The sequence below is a fragment of the Drosophila yakuba genome, chromosome 2L (genome assembly GCF_016746365.2).
Source record: "Drosophila yakuba strain Tai18E2 chromosome 2L, Prin_Dyak_Tai18E2_2.1, whole genome shotgun sequence".
NCBI classification, from domain to species: Eukaryota; Metazoa; Arthropoda; class Insecta; order Diptera; family Drosophilidae; genus Drosophila; species Drosophila yakuba.
In genome coordinates, this window is record NC_052527.2 from 159,611 (window position 1) to 173,982 (window position 14,372).

The window sequence follows — 14,372 nt, forward strand, 5'->3', positions numbered from 1 at the left end:
TACCCTTTTACTCTACGAGTAACGGGTATAATAATTTTATCCCGGGCACATTTAAGTTTTTTAGAATTATGTATATTTGGAGCCCTTCAAAGCTTATTGATGTATGTAATTACTTTTTCCCTATAGCTTATTGTTATACCTGCTGACAAGCTTGTCTTTATTTAAAAATAGATACTTTACAGTCATCGTGGACCAAGCTAGTGGTAATTGTCATAGCACCCTCCTCTTTAATTTCATCTTCATATGTGTTTTCATCACGTTCCCAATATTCATGATTATCCAGGGAGGAACCCTGAATGAGTTTTATTGTCTAGCAGACACCATCATGTTGATATTGAAAAATGGGCACCGTATAGCCATGACCTTGTCTTCTCAGATCGTGGGCACAACGTACTTCGTTGTGGAACTCGCAGAGTGTGGCAAATGTCACATTACGGCCATTGCGGAGAACGCAGACGGGGCGGTAGTATCGGGGACAGCTTTGCTCGCACGTCTCCTCATCCTGGTCCAAACCGGCGGCAGTTAACCCGCCATCCTCTTCATATTCATAATCGCTTGTATCCTCATCGCCGTCCAAATCATCGTCATTATCTATCCCTGAGTAGTAGTGATAACGGTCGAAGCCTCCGTTGCCGTTGTCTTGCCAGCTCCATTCCTCGACAATGGTTTGCTCCGTTTGCACTTGCTCTGCAAGCGAATTGTGGATTATGGCGAAAACAAGGGCTAGGAATATATAAAACATATTGCTTCTGCACCTAACGATCAACTGAATTCTCGAAGGCATAGCCATACCTAGCCTCTTAAATAGACAACAGTGGCGACCATACCCAGTGGCGACAGTTGTTCAAACAATTTCCATAATTAACTTTGGCGGTTTTTATTGTTACGCCACATATCACAATTGATAAAGCTTCCAAAAAATTAGAATATTTTTAAGTGAATCAAGGCCACAGACAAAGGCATACTTTGGTGTTCAGAGTTAAAATCAGTCTAAAAGCAGATCGAGTTTGGTAATGAAGACGGGCGGAGTTTAACTTAAATTTCTAAAAAAACGGGAAGTTTTCGAAATGTAAGTCAAAATGAGGGGATTTTGGCAAGCACCACGTGTATGCTTCAGGGTTGATAGGCGTGCGTATGGTTCCTACATAAAGGTCATATTAGGTGTCACTCAAATTTCGTTAACAAATTAGTACTAAAAGCAATTTTGTCTTTATATAAACTGTGTTTATACATTTTTTAAAAATTAATTAAAACCTATCATGATATTTTGTGAAAACATTTCTATGCATTCTTAATCCTTTTTTCGTAGTTTTTCTTCTGCCGTGCTAATAATGCAACGATAGAATAATAATAATTTATTGTTCTCTTAAATATATTTGTATTCTTGATCATAAACTTTTAATCATAATCCAATATCACTTTGATGGGTTAGTAATATTACATAAACCGATAATTATTATGGAGCCTTTGAAGATGTAGACTGGCCACTGAAATCCCGTTAAAAATAATTTGTCTAATTTGCCGAAGTCAAAAGGTCTATGTTTTTAGTAATTGTACGAAGTAAAGTTAAAGTATTTAGTTAACAGCTGTATGACATATGCGAAAATGGGATTGACCGCGGACTGTTTTAGTCGCAGTCTTATCATGCAATACGCTGCTACAGTGAACAGCAAATAAAAGCTCAACAAGCAGGTTAGAGACCACAAATAGTGCATGTTATCGAATCCCAAGAAGGCCAACAACACTTTTGACTTTTTAAATGAGCAAAATATTTCCGTGTCCTCGCAAATTGTGTCGGCGCGTCCGTAGTCGTACAAGGATGCGACTAGGCCCTCCATACTATGACGAAGGAAGCTGAGGTGCATCAGAAATCTCATAAGTGGGGATATGTATGTTCCGCTGCCATACCCTATACCGTAAATGGAAAGCAGGATCAGCGGCACGGCGAGTACTGGCCCCATGAACATTGCATTCTAAGGGAAACGTTAACTAATTAGAATATATTGAAAATAAATGTGCGCCAAATCGCTTACCACTAAGCTTAGTCTACTGGAGATCAACAAACCAAAACTGTCGGAAGTTAAGGCCGTTACGAAAGCTATGGTAAAAAGCATGGCAAAGCGGAACCATTCCAGTGGTTGGCTGGACATTAAGTACACAATGGACAGATAAATTACGGCCAAAATAAACATAGATGGTAGCTTTGAGGAAACCATTGCTGCGTAATAGGAGCTCAGGCGGTACCACTGGTTGTTGTACTCCCTCTTTAACAGATTGATTTCCGTGGGAACTTTAATGAAGGTATTTATCATTAACCATTACTACTGCTAGAGGATTAAATATTGTACTTACAATATAAAAGCACAGGCATCATAGGAAGATAGAGGTATGCTATCACAATAGTAAACATGAAACCGAAATTGAAAAGCGCTTTAGAGGCCGAGGTTCCCATACCAAAGTAAAGCGATCCCACCAGTAAAGCGAGAACGATGTTCATGTAGAACTTTAGCTTGATGTATGACTACGGAAAAATAAAGTTTCATTGCGCCTATATTTCGTTCTCGACGTTCTCTAAGTGCACTCACCTTATCCCTCCACATATGGATTAGCATTCGCATTAGCAAGAGTTTGTACTGCAGCCACCAGCTACACTTGGCCTGCAAAAGTTTTGGGCTAATCTCCTCCTCAAACTGCTCCCTTTCATAGAGCGACGATGCCCCCGATGTGGTGTCGGTTTTGGTGGGCGTTATTTTACCTTCCTCTGGTGAAGGAGTCCATCGCGCAACTTTGCCGTTGCCAACGGCCTCTACCATTGGCTCGTGATAGGACCCTCCATACTCCAGGCAAGCAACTTCGATAATGAAGTCTGCCGGGTTGTAGGTTATTGGACAACAAAGGCCAAAGTTCTTCATGTAAGGCACAATGTTGGACCCCTTGCCTTGGTAGACGCACTGGCCCTCGGCTAGGACGTACACTGCATCGAGCATCTCGAAGATCTTGGCAGACGGCGTGTGGATGGAGCAGATAACAGTGCGTCCCCCCGCGGCCAAAATTTTAAGTAGGGCAATGCATTGTGAGCTCGACAAATCGTCAAGACCGCTGTTGGGTTGGGCGTAACAATAAATCTTGTGTTCCAATATTTTTATTATACTCACGTTGTGGGTTCATCTAGAAAGATGACAGGCGGGTTGTTGACCAGCTCAAGGGCAATGCATAAACGCTTTCGCTCACCCCCAGAAAGCTTTTGAGCCATGGTCTTCAGGGATTCTTTTAGGCGCAACATTCCCAAGATTTCGTCGATCTACTCAGAGGTTAAGATAAAAACAGGTATAAGTGTATAATTTAAAATCAATCTTACCACTTCTAGCTTTTGTTTTAAATTGAGTTCTTTTCCCAACTTCAAGTTTGCCGCCAAAAGCATCATTTCCAGTACTGTAAACTGTGAGTCCAGGACATCGGTCTGTGAATTAAATACATTTTTAGCGGAACGCACTTCAATAATCAACTTTTACCTGCATTATATATCGAGACATTTTGCGAAAGACTCGCATATCTCGCGGACTGTTGTTGACCAAAATCTCACCGGAGGCGCACTCGGCTCTATTGGTAATTAATAAGGATTATTACAGGAGTGGTCTGATGTGTTACGTCTTACCCAAAGCCTGCCAGTAGGTTTAGCAGTGTGGTTTTACCAGCGCCTGAAGGCCCTATAATCGCAGTGAGTTCGTGAGAGTTAAACATTCCATTGACTCTCCGCAAAATAGTCTTTGTTTTTGAAGCTGCGGGATGTGGCGATAAAAGTAAAAAGTACTAATTTATTGTTGTTAATGAGGAATTAGATGGAAATTGCTATTTAATATGTGCATGTTCAGCATTAGAAATCAGCAATTACTTCGAAAATGTGCAATTACCATTCTTAATAACCCATTATCAAACACGAATGTATTCATTATCAAATGCTCAGGCATGAGCTGATTTGAGACACTCACCATTGGTCTGGTCGGGAACCTCATAACATAGTTCCGAAAACTGCAAATTCACAGCTGGCCAAGATGGCAAATACTTGAGGCCGAGGACTGTTTGGCAGTCCTCCGATTGATCCGGTTCGAGGCTATAGGCGTTAATGTCGCTGCTAAATTGAAGGGAGCTGATTTGGGAGGTTGTACTGCCCTTTAAGCTGCTGGTAGTTTCCATCTTAATATTCCTAGAGTTCGTTGATGTTTTGAATCGATGTCATTGCTCCTAGCGAAGCGAAATGGTAAATTTTTGATAAGGAATTCAATAATTTAACTTCGCATTAAAATCGTTTATGAGAATTGATTCGTTTACAGTTCACATATTGCTTTGCTTTTAAAGATAACCTTTTGAGGTGTGCTTTTGTAATACTGGACTCCTCGTTTTAAAGCGCAGATTCATTTATATTATTACCTTTTTTTGTACTGTTTGCCAATTAATGTCTATTGGCAAACAGTACAAAAGAAGGTAATACGTTTTTGGCTTAAACCAGTTTGACAAACTCATCATCATCGCATGTTGCGTTAGCTTGCTACTTCGACACAAGTTAATTAAAAGCGGAAATTTGCATTTCTAAAAATTACTTACGCGTATCTGGGACCACGGAAAGCGCCCTCCCTTCGTTCTGGAAACAAATTCCGAACTGACCGAAGAACTTTTTAAATTAATTTCATTTACCCTACGAATTGCGCGATCGTAGTCTCTCAGCGCAGCTCGCAGCTCGAAAACATACTCAGATTTTCAATTGATGGAAAGCAGTACACAGTACATGCACGACTGACAGCCTGCTCGAGTTCTGACCGAATGACTGCTCGTCTGACGGCGACGCGACGGCGGTCCGGAGATCAGACTGTCCGGGTATAAGTCGATCCAGTCAGGGAATGGGGAGAAGAGCAAGTGGCATGGTGAGCGGCTGAGTGAAGGCCCTGCAACCGAAACTGGACAGTCGGTTTGCAGTTATTCCGATGCATCTTCAACGCTACAGAACTTTCTGAGAACTTCGTGCGTTATCAGCGAGTGGGCGAACCCATAGCGGAAGTTTGGATCGACGCTAGACTTAAGACGGGCGGGCTGACAGTGCGGATGCGCAATCTTTGCGTTATTATTCACTCTTTATCTTCTTTCTACTCTGACTGATTGCGGACTTCATGTTTTGGCAACCGAGCCGCTTTATCTGTTGAAAGCATTTAGCGTCAGTCTATGAATACAAATTTAATTGTGGGTCGGTCGGCCTGAAACGGGGTGCCTGACCATTGGCCCCACTTCTTGATACCGTTTAAGCAATTTTCGGTTAGCGTCTCGCTCATGACGTATTAGGTTGCGCATAGCAAGGCGTTTTGTATTACTTGTCGAGGGTATACGATATGCGACTCGCCGGCAAAGCTTTTGTCTCATTTTGGCCGTCGCTGCGTGAGTAATGGTGCATGTAAATGCACTGAAGCGGGAATATTGAACTGTGATACGTGAATCAACAATCCAACGAATTAATTACGAATACATGTAGATGGAATATTAGGTTAAGTAAAGAAGCCCTTATTTTTCACAATGATATAACAAAAGTAATCAGTTATGTACCGGTACTGAATAGCCGCGTCTTGTAGATAGGCCGCTGATAAGAATCGCCTTAGCTGACCCAGAAATCGATTCAATAATTGTTTTTGCTCGTGTCTCTCAGAAGCGGGGTAAATAGTAGTCAAAAATTTCTCTCGTACTTGTGTGCAGTATTGCAAACACTGTCGCAGTCGTTTTCGACTTCGGGTTCAACGAACGCGTTAGATACAGCCGGCGTTCACTACTATTTGCAGCTGCGTAAATGCACCACTCACTGGCGCTGCAGCGGGTGTATCGGTGGAGCGATAGGGGGCACTTACTCCACTTTCTTTTTGTATGCGCTGCTGTCGCTGGTCGTTCACTCTCTTTCTCATGGCGGCAACCGCGCCACAGCAGCGAAGAACCGTCGTCTTGTTGCACCGACGACCGAATATGTACTAAAAGCGAGTGCAGGAAGACTGCGGCAGTGACTGCTACTGCAAATGCTAGATTTACAGAAGCGAAGACTAGTGCCCGTGCCGAGTTCTTTTGCCCTTCGGAAATCTAGAGGCTGGTTCCAGCTGCAGAAGATCAAAAACTTGTTTTGCAGCCTATTAAATCCGATTCGAAGGATATGGCCAGTCTATTTATACAGATTCCACATACCTTACAAATAAAAAGGAAAGACAGACAGACCTTGGTTTAGCTTCAGTTCAGTCCCCTCCTCACTTTTAGTAGCTTTACCTTCTGAGTCACGCAGAAGCTCATTTAGAATTGGTTAGGGATCAAACTAATATGGGTAGCCTTATTTTACAACACTAAATATATACTGCATATTCGCTTTAAATTTATTTGCATGAAATTTGAAATTCTTTAGCTTAAAGCGGGCATAATTATAGTGGTTTCCATCATTTCAAACAATTTAAGACATATCGTTAGCTACAATTTAAATGAATAGTAACAGCGTGAAGATAGAAGTTTTAGAAAAGCTTCAACAAGTCAAGCAACATTAGATGAGTTCTATAAAATGTTATTAATTTTTTTAACTAAAATTACCACTTTCCAGTAAGTTCCAGTAAGCAAAGGTACACATACAAACATATTGTATGTACACATATTAAATCCCTATTAAAAATCTACATTTTTTTAACAGTATAGCATCAGAACATAAAAATTAAAAAAAATTTTTATAATATGTGGCTTTAAAGCTAAAAGCTTTATAAAAGTAATAAAATAAGATCTGCGAAATTGTCGCCCAGAAAAACTTATCGTCCATTGCAACCAATTCGAATTTAAACGGCGTACTAATTGATTTTTCCGGTAGATGGCGCTCGAAGAGCTTTTATACTAAAAATGCCGTTAATCACAACAAATATTGGTAATCAAAATCTTAAATTGTCGAATTTAAACTTTTTGAGTAGACTTTGTTATTTCCTCCAAGAATACACAATTTATACATATGTATATATTCAAAGGTATTTATTGTAAACCTGTTCTAAGAATATATTACAAAATAATTACATTTCCTCCAAGAATGCACAATTTATACAAATGTATTCAAAGGTATTCATTGTAAACCTGTATTAAAAAAATATTACAAAATAATTACAAAGGGGCTTATATTCTTAGTACCTCGAATAAAAATATGCGTATATATAGTTCTTGTAATCAAAAACTTCATATTTTTTAAGGACACAACATGTTTTCGTTTTTAATTTAAAGACATTTAAAACCCATTCGGTAAATTCACTTTAAAATGTATTCAAAGTTTTTTATTTAGAAAAATGGTTTGTAGTTCAATAACTTACTTCATTATACGATTCACTTATATCAAAGATGTGCTAACTGTGGTTTGAATAGGTTTTTCTACATCTGCGGCTGGAATAAAGCTGATTTAAGATAAGAAACCTTCTTGCGTATATATCACTTAAAATATGAATTTTGCGACTAAAACTAAACAAAAATAAATTTTGTAATGATTAATGATTAAGAACAGAACCCAAGACGCTTTGTTGAAAACTATATAGTCCGTACATAGAAAGCTATTAAAGCCAAAACAACAAATATAATAATGTAACATGCTTATCGCACAGTCTTCAGCTTCCAGCGCAAGAACAGGTATGCCGAGATGCGCAGCACCACGAAGATCACAATCAGGGCCACAATGTCGAGAGTAAAGTTAGCGTTGACCATGTCCAGTTCCTCCAGCGTGGTAATAGGTGATTTGAAATGGCAGTAGGTCTGGAAGCACCTCAGCTTCTCACGTCCGTAGCCGTAGGTGGCCAGAGCTGTGCCCTCGAAACCGTATCGAATGTACGACAAATATGTGATCCACCTCAAATATACTGGTATAGCGTCAAAGGAGACGAAGAAGCCGGAGAACAGAAGGAAGGGCACGGACATGACCGGGGCCAGGAAGACACCGTTCTGGACATTCATTGCAGCGCCTACCACCAGACCCACGGACTGAGCCACGAATGAGATGAGCAGGCAGGCCGACAAGAACATGGAAAAGCGGAAAAGCTCCCAAGGTTGTGAAGTGAAGTAATAGACAATCGACACGTAGATAACGCAGAAAATAGCCTGAAGGAAAAAGTTATTCGTTATCAGTTACAGTCGCTCTACTCAACAGCTGAGTGCACTCACTTGAAACGGTAGATCAGCTACTGATATAGCCAAGTAGTAGGACTTGAGCGAGTACCAGCGATTAAAGTTTTCTTTTAACAAAACGGGCATCTCAAGCGGGACTAAAAGAAACAGAATAATATATTAACCACAGAGGGATGAAAATCAAGCTGGTTTCCTTACATGATAGGATCGTAATAGTCATAGATGTGTACATGAGGAAAAGCATGTTAAAGAAGAGGAATCCCAGGTTGCTCAAAACTTTTGCTCCATCATTGCCAATGTCATAGTAGAGGGCGCCAATCAGGAATCCAACCAACAGATGGGCAAATAAACGCAGATACATAAGAGTCTATAATAGAGTAAAAAAAAAGTGTTTAGTCCACCAAAATCCTTGACATCACTGTTATTAGTTTTCTCACCCAATCCCGGTAACTGAAGAGTAGAGTTCGCTTAAGAACCACCCAGAACTGGTGGAACTGCGAGGTCGGATATCGCTCGGGTGATGTTATCTCCTCCGTAAGCAAGGCGGTTGTGCAGTTTACGGACTTTTCCACATCGATCATGGCATCTCCCTTTTCGTTGGTAGTGACCAAGGCAGAGCTAACGTTGCCCTCCTTCACAATGTCGTTGACCATGCCGTTAAGCAAGCCGTTGTTCAAGGTGAGGTTGTCCTCGTACTTGCGCCCGCTGACACTTGAGGCGTCGTTCTTGTCCAAAATGGCCTTAAGGTTTTGCACCTTTACCAAATCGTTACGAGCCTTGAGGCCGGCGTAGTCCGCTGAGGAACGGACGTCCCGCTTGCCGTTGTCAATAGCATCGACCAGTTTTCGCGTGTGGTCGCCGTGCTCCCCGCAGGACACCTCAATCACGTAGCTGGCCGGATTGTGGTAACTGGGGCACTCCAGGTTCAGCGTAGACAGGAAGGGCACCAGTTGCTTGGTGCTGCCCTGGTAAACGCACTGTCCATCTGCGAGAGTGTACAGCTGGTCGAACATCTCGAAGAGACGAGCGGATGGCTGATGGATGGTGCATATAACAGTGCGCCCGCCAGCAGCTAGCATTTTAAGCAGATGAATGCACTGAAAGCAGGTGGAACTGTCCAGGCCGGATGTGGGTTCATCAAAGAACATGATGGGAGGATTGCTGACCAGCTCCAGAGCAATCGAGAGTCGCTTCTTCTGACCGCCGGACAAGTTTCGAGTCATCGTATAGCGGTGTTCGCTCAGGCTGAGAGTGAGCAAGATGTCATCGATCTGGGAGAGAAGGCGACTTATTAGCGGTCTTAAGTAAATAAAACAGGTGGGTTCAGACCCAAAGACTCATTATAGGTTTCAGACTGTTGGGTTTCTATCCTTTTCAACTTACCATGGAATGCTTCTCGGGCTTCGAAAACTTCTTGCTGAGCTTCAGATTTGTTGCCACAGTCATTGCTTCCTGAACGGTAAGGTTACCGTGAAGCTGATTGTCCTGCATGATGTAGGCGGAAAGCTTGCGAAAGGCGCTTAGGTTACGCTCGGCGCCGTTCATGGTAACGCTGCCTTCGATGCTCGAAGTTCTGCAAATGCAATTGATCAGAAATTGGAACCATACATAATTGAAATATCAGAAAACATGTAAGGTTTTCAGATCCGAGGGCCATTGTAAAGATGGGTATTGTTCAAATTACAATCCTGCACTGTTATCTGAATGGGCTTTAGCATTTGGTTATTTGTGGCACACCTGTTATCACTGGGCAAAGCTAACTTCGAGTAATCGAGCGTGTATTTTATTGTGCATATCTACGTTTGTTTGTATGCGGAAACTTATTTGATATACTAGGTATACATGTGCACGCGATCGGACAACTCAAGTCCGAAGTCCAGCAAAGTAGTAGCTGATTCTCCCTCAAATATTCAAACTAATAAAACTCGGCGACATTGCTAAGTGTGTGTGAGGAAATAGCAAAGTAAGCAGTTCATTGCACACAGGTACATTTGTATCTACAAAGTATCATAGACTTTCTGCTCGTATAGATTCAGGGCGATCGGTTGACCACTCCTGGTAACAAATTTAAACACATGAAAGGGTAATAAAAGTGTTTATGATTATTATGCAATAGAGCAAAATTTAAGGTTTACAATAAATGAATAAAGATTGAGCTGGAGAAGGAAATGGAAAGTCAGTGCGCCTAGAATAGGAACATATGTACGAGTATGTGAGTGTCCCGCATAAAACAAGAAATGCGAAGAACGCAAGTCGAGGAAAGGTCGGCTGTTTAAGCACCAAAAGCGGCAAAGTGGTTATCAAGTCGCAATTATTTCTGATGATAATACAGGGCTGAATATAAACAGTTTCGAACTCGGTTCGCCGTATTCTCGTGTGCCGGCGCAAGGTCAGATACGTTCAGTGTCGGAGTCAGCAGCTACTTGATGTGAATGCAAATAATCAGGCCCTGCGAAACCTACTTGTAGCCAGACAAAATGTTGAGCAGCGTACTCTTGCCAGCGCCCGATGGTCCCATTATGGCGGTAAGCTCTCCAGACCGGAGGCGTCCGCTGACGCCCTTCAGAATGGTCTTGGCATCTGTAATAAAAGACACGAAATTAGTGTTTGGGCCAATCTCTTGTTGAGGCTAAAAATAGTTCGGGTTTTGATAGGTCTTACGTCAATACCTAAGACCTAAGTGCCGCAGCAGCTATCGAGTAAGACATTGCATTGGCTATTGGACGAGCATAGGTAAACAAAATCTGCAAAGTCTGACAGTCAAAAGGCATAGCACGGTCATTGGCCCCGTCGAGTTTTTCTCCCTTTGCCTCCACCGCCATTCGGTCTTATTAATTCAGCCAAATGTGGTATGACTTATGCTATTATCGACGGAATACCAATAGTTGTCAAGCAACCGCATCCATTCCTCAAATTTTATTATACATCCGTCGACGACGGACATCCAAAAAACCGAACGGGGGAAATTCGTAAGCAGCCAATGGCACGTTAGTAACGCTGGTTTTAAAGTTAGTCGGCCTCAGTATTTTCGCACATGCTGCCTAAATAAAACTGCTCTGATGCGGAAGTGCCTTATCAACTTGGTATACCTTTACATTTAAACCAATAGCTTTGTATAGCAAGCCATCTGCGCTTTGCGGAAAATGCTAATATACCCGTTTTAATGGGGGCACGCTCGGCGGCTGCCGGCCCTCAATCTTATGAAAAGATGGATCTACCATTAAATCATAATCAGGTATCAGGTGGCGCAGTACTTGCATCGGTTCTTGCTGTGGCTATGACTGCATAATGGAGTTTCTGTATAGTGACTATTACGGAGTAATTCATTTTATGTTTGTCATAACTCCGATTAGTAAAGTACCGTGACCCGCTCAGAAGTGAAACTCGAAATTTATTAAGCTCATGCAGGTACTGTAAATGTTTTATTCGGCGGCTTACTTAATGCGTAGTCTTTAAAAGCTGGCAGTGAACCCCAGCTGCCAGGCAGCGACTAGCAGTCGTAGTCGTAACCACTAGATACGCAACGTCTTACTCGCTTGCCAATTATTGTAATAGCACCAAAAGTGGGGCCACGCTTGAAAAACGATAGTCCAACGCTAAGGCCAACTCGTAGCTTTGATGTTTATGACCGAATTGGACAACAAGTGCAACCATTCAGCTCGCCCAAAAAAAAGATTGCGAGAAACTTGCCTCAAGGGCACAGAAAGACGCTTTCTGAATAAACCTCTCTCTATTTTAATATAGCATTCAAGAACGCCAGCAGGCAATTGCTTTATTATTTGTGTTTACTTAAAAGTGGCATAGTTGGGCAAAAGCAGCGCAATTTCCATCGGTTGCCTCACAGCCAATTCCATCTTAAATTGAATACATTATTTTGGCACATAACTTAGCACGTCTGAGAAGGCGGCGTGCCATCTGCAAATCTTTCGGCCAGGTGAGCACGCTCTTTGGCCAGTGTAAATACGTCTCATATATATACGAGTATGCGCTTATTCTGAACGACTTAATTGAGTCGGATGGCCGGCCTTTGAGCTGTGCAAAGTTCAGGCTGCTGCCTTCTCCACTTATTTTTGCACTTGGCCTGGCCTTAAGCTCAAAAACAGGCTTTGACAGTCCCTCAGTCTTAGTCGGGATGCACGGACTACGTCCGCCGTGCGGCCAGCAATCCAATTCGAAGAAGTGGGGAGTGGGTTGTATGTCTGAGCTTTTTATGAATATGGGAATAAAGCAGCTGTGCTCGTTTGCATACCAAACTATAGAAATATTATCGCTGGGCCATCATTACCTATTCTGAACAACCCATCCGACCATGCATGTTACCAGAAATGTGTTTCCTCCACCAAACCCACTATAGCCAGTTATGCGGCTGTGACTAAACCCTAATCGCTCTGCTAACACAGAAAGCACACACCGCCACCATCAAACAAGCACTATAACTAGACTTCCTTGACTATCCTATACCCGTTACTCAGGAGGGAGGCAGTTCAAAAATGTTTAAAAACAATGGCCATTACAGTTTTGGGCGGCACAGGGGCACTCTGCGAGTAAGAGGTATAGAAACAATACCTCGCTCACTGGCACGTCATCACAGAATGTTTTCCATAAGAGCAGTATATACAAAGAAACCGCGTTGTGCTCCACCCATGCTCCAAAGTAGATACACAGAGACGTGAGAGAAGTGCGAGTACATGGCTCCTCGCCTTTTGGACGCTTTGGCATCGAACCAACTTGTTGACTGTCCCAATGGCGAACATCGCTTGTGTGGGCAGTTACTCCGCGGCTACTGGATGATACTGATGATTTTGATGTATTTCGTAGTGCTTATCGCTGTGAAACCTAGTGAACTTTGGCCAGGGCCGCCCTTGTGTAACTGGGAAATGAATCCGAATCCGACGAAGCGACGGCGGGTTACATATCTACTCAGCCACAACCCGAAGTTCTCCCTGTGTGCTCACTGTATGAGCGTGCTGATACTGCGGGACAGCTGCTAATAGAACAAAGAAACCAGAAACCAACACGATGCGAAGCGCAGCTGAAGCAATCAAGTAAAACCCGCTAAAGCCAGGAAAGTGCGTATTAGCTACAGAGCAGTCCGGAGAACTAGCTCTCAATGAGACATGTGCGGAGCACTACTGGCCAGGACCGGAAGCAAAAGTGCAGGAGTGGGTGAGAGCAGGCGCGGGAAGTTCAAGATCCAGCTCTCGAGCGGCCAAGGAGGAGTGGAGGTGGATATAGAGAGGTGGTGGCAAACAATGGAAGTACTTACTGCTGCGGTTCCCCTCCTTGACGCGGTACGTCAGGTTGTGAAAGGCGAGGTCCACCGCTGGTCGCTTGGGCAGGTGCTGGAGCGTCTTTGGCTGGGCGGGCACTATCTGAGCCTTCAACTGACCCGCTCCGGCTGTGCCCAGTCTGTTGTCGTTCAACAGATTTGCATTATCGTTCTTAGTCATCTTGTCAATCAATCAACCAGGGGTTAAAAAGCAAAATGCAATCACTGTATTGTGTGTGTGTATTCGTATTCGTATTCTTTGTAAACTTTGGCACTGACAGCAATACTGCAGCCCCTGCTGCCCTTCGTTCCCGTTTGGGTTTTCGTTCGCGTTCTCGATTCGATTCCACCACCGTCTGGTCCGGTGAGAGAAATTTTCCACCCGTCTGCTCAAAACGGAACTGCCGCTTCCCGAATATTAGGACTTGACTCGCTCGCGCCGCGATCGCAACTGAAATAAGCAATTGCGGCAGTGGAACAAAGGCAGAAATTTAAGCGACCGCTGTCAGAGAGTGCCATCGCATTCTCTCGCAGCCCCAATGCTCTACGTCTGTGGTTGGAGTAGGACGGCAGTAGAGATACCACTTCTGGTGGGGATTCTAGTGCGGTTGAGAGTCACCGTGAGTTGGCTCTCTCTTAAAAACCAGCACAGTCTTCTACTGAGTCTTGAATGAATTTCGGAAAAGCCTATAATCTGTGACAATTCCTCGATCGGACTTAGCAGCCACATGCCTCCCGGAAGAACATACCCTTTACTGATATCGTGCTGTTTTCTAGCCTTGTGGTATCAGTCTATCAATTAGTCTATCAACCTATCAGCTGTTTATGGTATATGTAATTAGCAAGCCTATTTAGCATGGTTTAAGAAGTAGTCAGGCTTGGAAGCTAAGGTTCTGGCCATTGCTTTAGTCAAGTTGAGTTAAAAGTTCACGGCCTCGTTCGTGACTCA

General features: G+C 43.0%; 3 protein-coding genes across 7 annotated transcripts; all 3 read right to left on the reverse strand.

The window, feature by feature from the left end:
• Nucleotides 1–50: 50 nt before the first annotated feature.
• LOC6526253 lies at nucleotides 51–1,221 on the reverse strand. The gene has a single exon (XM_002087339.4). The coding sequence runs from the start codon at nucleotides 788–790 to the stop codon at nucleotides 311–313; it is 480 nt and encodes a 159-aa protein (XP_002087375.2). The 5' UTR covers nucleotides 791–1,221; the 3' UTR covers nucleotides 51–310.
• A 150-nt stretch (nucleotides 1,222–1,371) lies between these two features.
• Nucleotides 1,372–6,067, reverse strand: LOC6526254 (ATP-binding cassette sub-family G member 4). 5 transcript variants are annotated; one of them, XM_015197871.3, is made up of 10 exons: nucleotides 5,886–6,067; nucleotides 3,990–4,242; nucleotides 3,656–3,779; nucleotides 3,513–3,600; nucleotides 3,359–3,460; nucleotides 3,156–3,301; nucleotides 2,586–3,099; nucleotides 2,353–2,521; nucleotides 2,034–2,290; nucleotides 1,372–1,973 (listed from the first exon to the last, which is right to left on the reverse strand). In XM_015197871.3, the coding sequence occupies exons 2-10, from the start codon at nucleotides 4,192–4,194 to the stop codon at nucleotides 1,545–1,547; spliced, it is 2,034 nt and encodes a 677-aa protein (XP_015053357.1). In that variant the 5' UTR covers nucleotides 4,195–4,242; nucleotides 5,886–6,067; the 3' UTR covers nucleotides 1,372–1,544. The 5 variants fall into 5 exon arrangements, 4 of the variants coding, with proteins under 4 accessions (XP_015053357.1, XP_002087376.1, XP_039226602.1 ...); XM_002087340.4 differs by lacking the exon at nucleotides 5,886–6,067 and adding an exon at nucleotides 4,603–5,541; XR_006245092.1 differs by lacking the exons at nucleotides 1,372–1,973; nucleotides 5,886–6,067 and adding an exon at nucleotides 4,603–5,438 and having other exon boundaries at nucleotides 2,151–2,290; nucleotides 2,353–3,099.
• A 935-nt stretch (nucleotides 6,068–7,002) lies between these two features.
• Nucleotides 7,003–13,882, reverse strand: LOC6526255 (ATP-binding cassette sub-family G member 1). The gene is made up of 7 exons (XM_002087341.4): nucleotides 13,421–13,882; nucleotides 10,617–10,734; nucleotides 9,538–9,727; nucleotides 8,592–9,425; nucleotides 8,353–8,521; nucleotides 8,191–8,291; nucleotides 7,003–8,127 (listed from the first exon to the last, which is right to left on the reverse strand). Exons 1-7 carry the CDS (start codon nucleotides 13,602–13,604, stop codon nucleotides 7,627–7,629), a joined length of 2,097 nt encoding a protein of 698 aa, XP_002087377.2. The 5' UTR covers nucleotides 13,605–13,882; the 3' UTR covers nucleotides 7,003–7,626.
• Nucleotides 13,883–14,372: the final 490 nt, after the last annotated feature.

Bases quoted from the DNA above. Each gene is read 5' to 3' on its own strand.
- LOC6526253 (XM_002087339.4), bottom strand. From the start codon at position 790: ATGGCTATGCCTTCGAGAATTCAGTTGATCGTTAGGTGCAGAAGCAAT.
- LOC6526254 (XM_015197871.3), bottom strand. From the start codon at position 4,194: ATGGAAACTACCAGCAGCTTAAAGGGCAGTACAACCTCCCAAATCAGC. The intron at 2,522-2,585 runs GTGAGTGCACTT...ATTTTTCCGTAG, and splicing joins TCCATATGTGGAGGGATAAG to TCATACATCAAGCTAAAGTT. The intron at 2,291-2,352 runs GTAAGTACAATA...CCTTCATTAAAG, and splicing joins GATGCCTGTGCTTTTATATT to TTCCCACGGAAATCAATCTG.
- LOC6526255 (XM_002087341.4), bottom strand. From the start codon at position 13,604: ATGACTAAGAACGATAATGCAAATCTGTTGAACGACAACAGACTGGGC. The intron at 9,426-9,537 runs GTAAGTTGAAAA...CTTCTCTCCCAG, and splicing joins AGCCCGAGAAGCATTCCATG to ATCGATGACATCTTGCTCAC. The intron at 8,128-8,190 runs GTGAGTGCACTC...TTTTTCCTTCAG, and splicing joins TAGCTGATCTACCGTTTCAA to GCTATTTTCTGCGTTATCTA.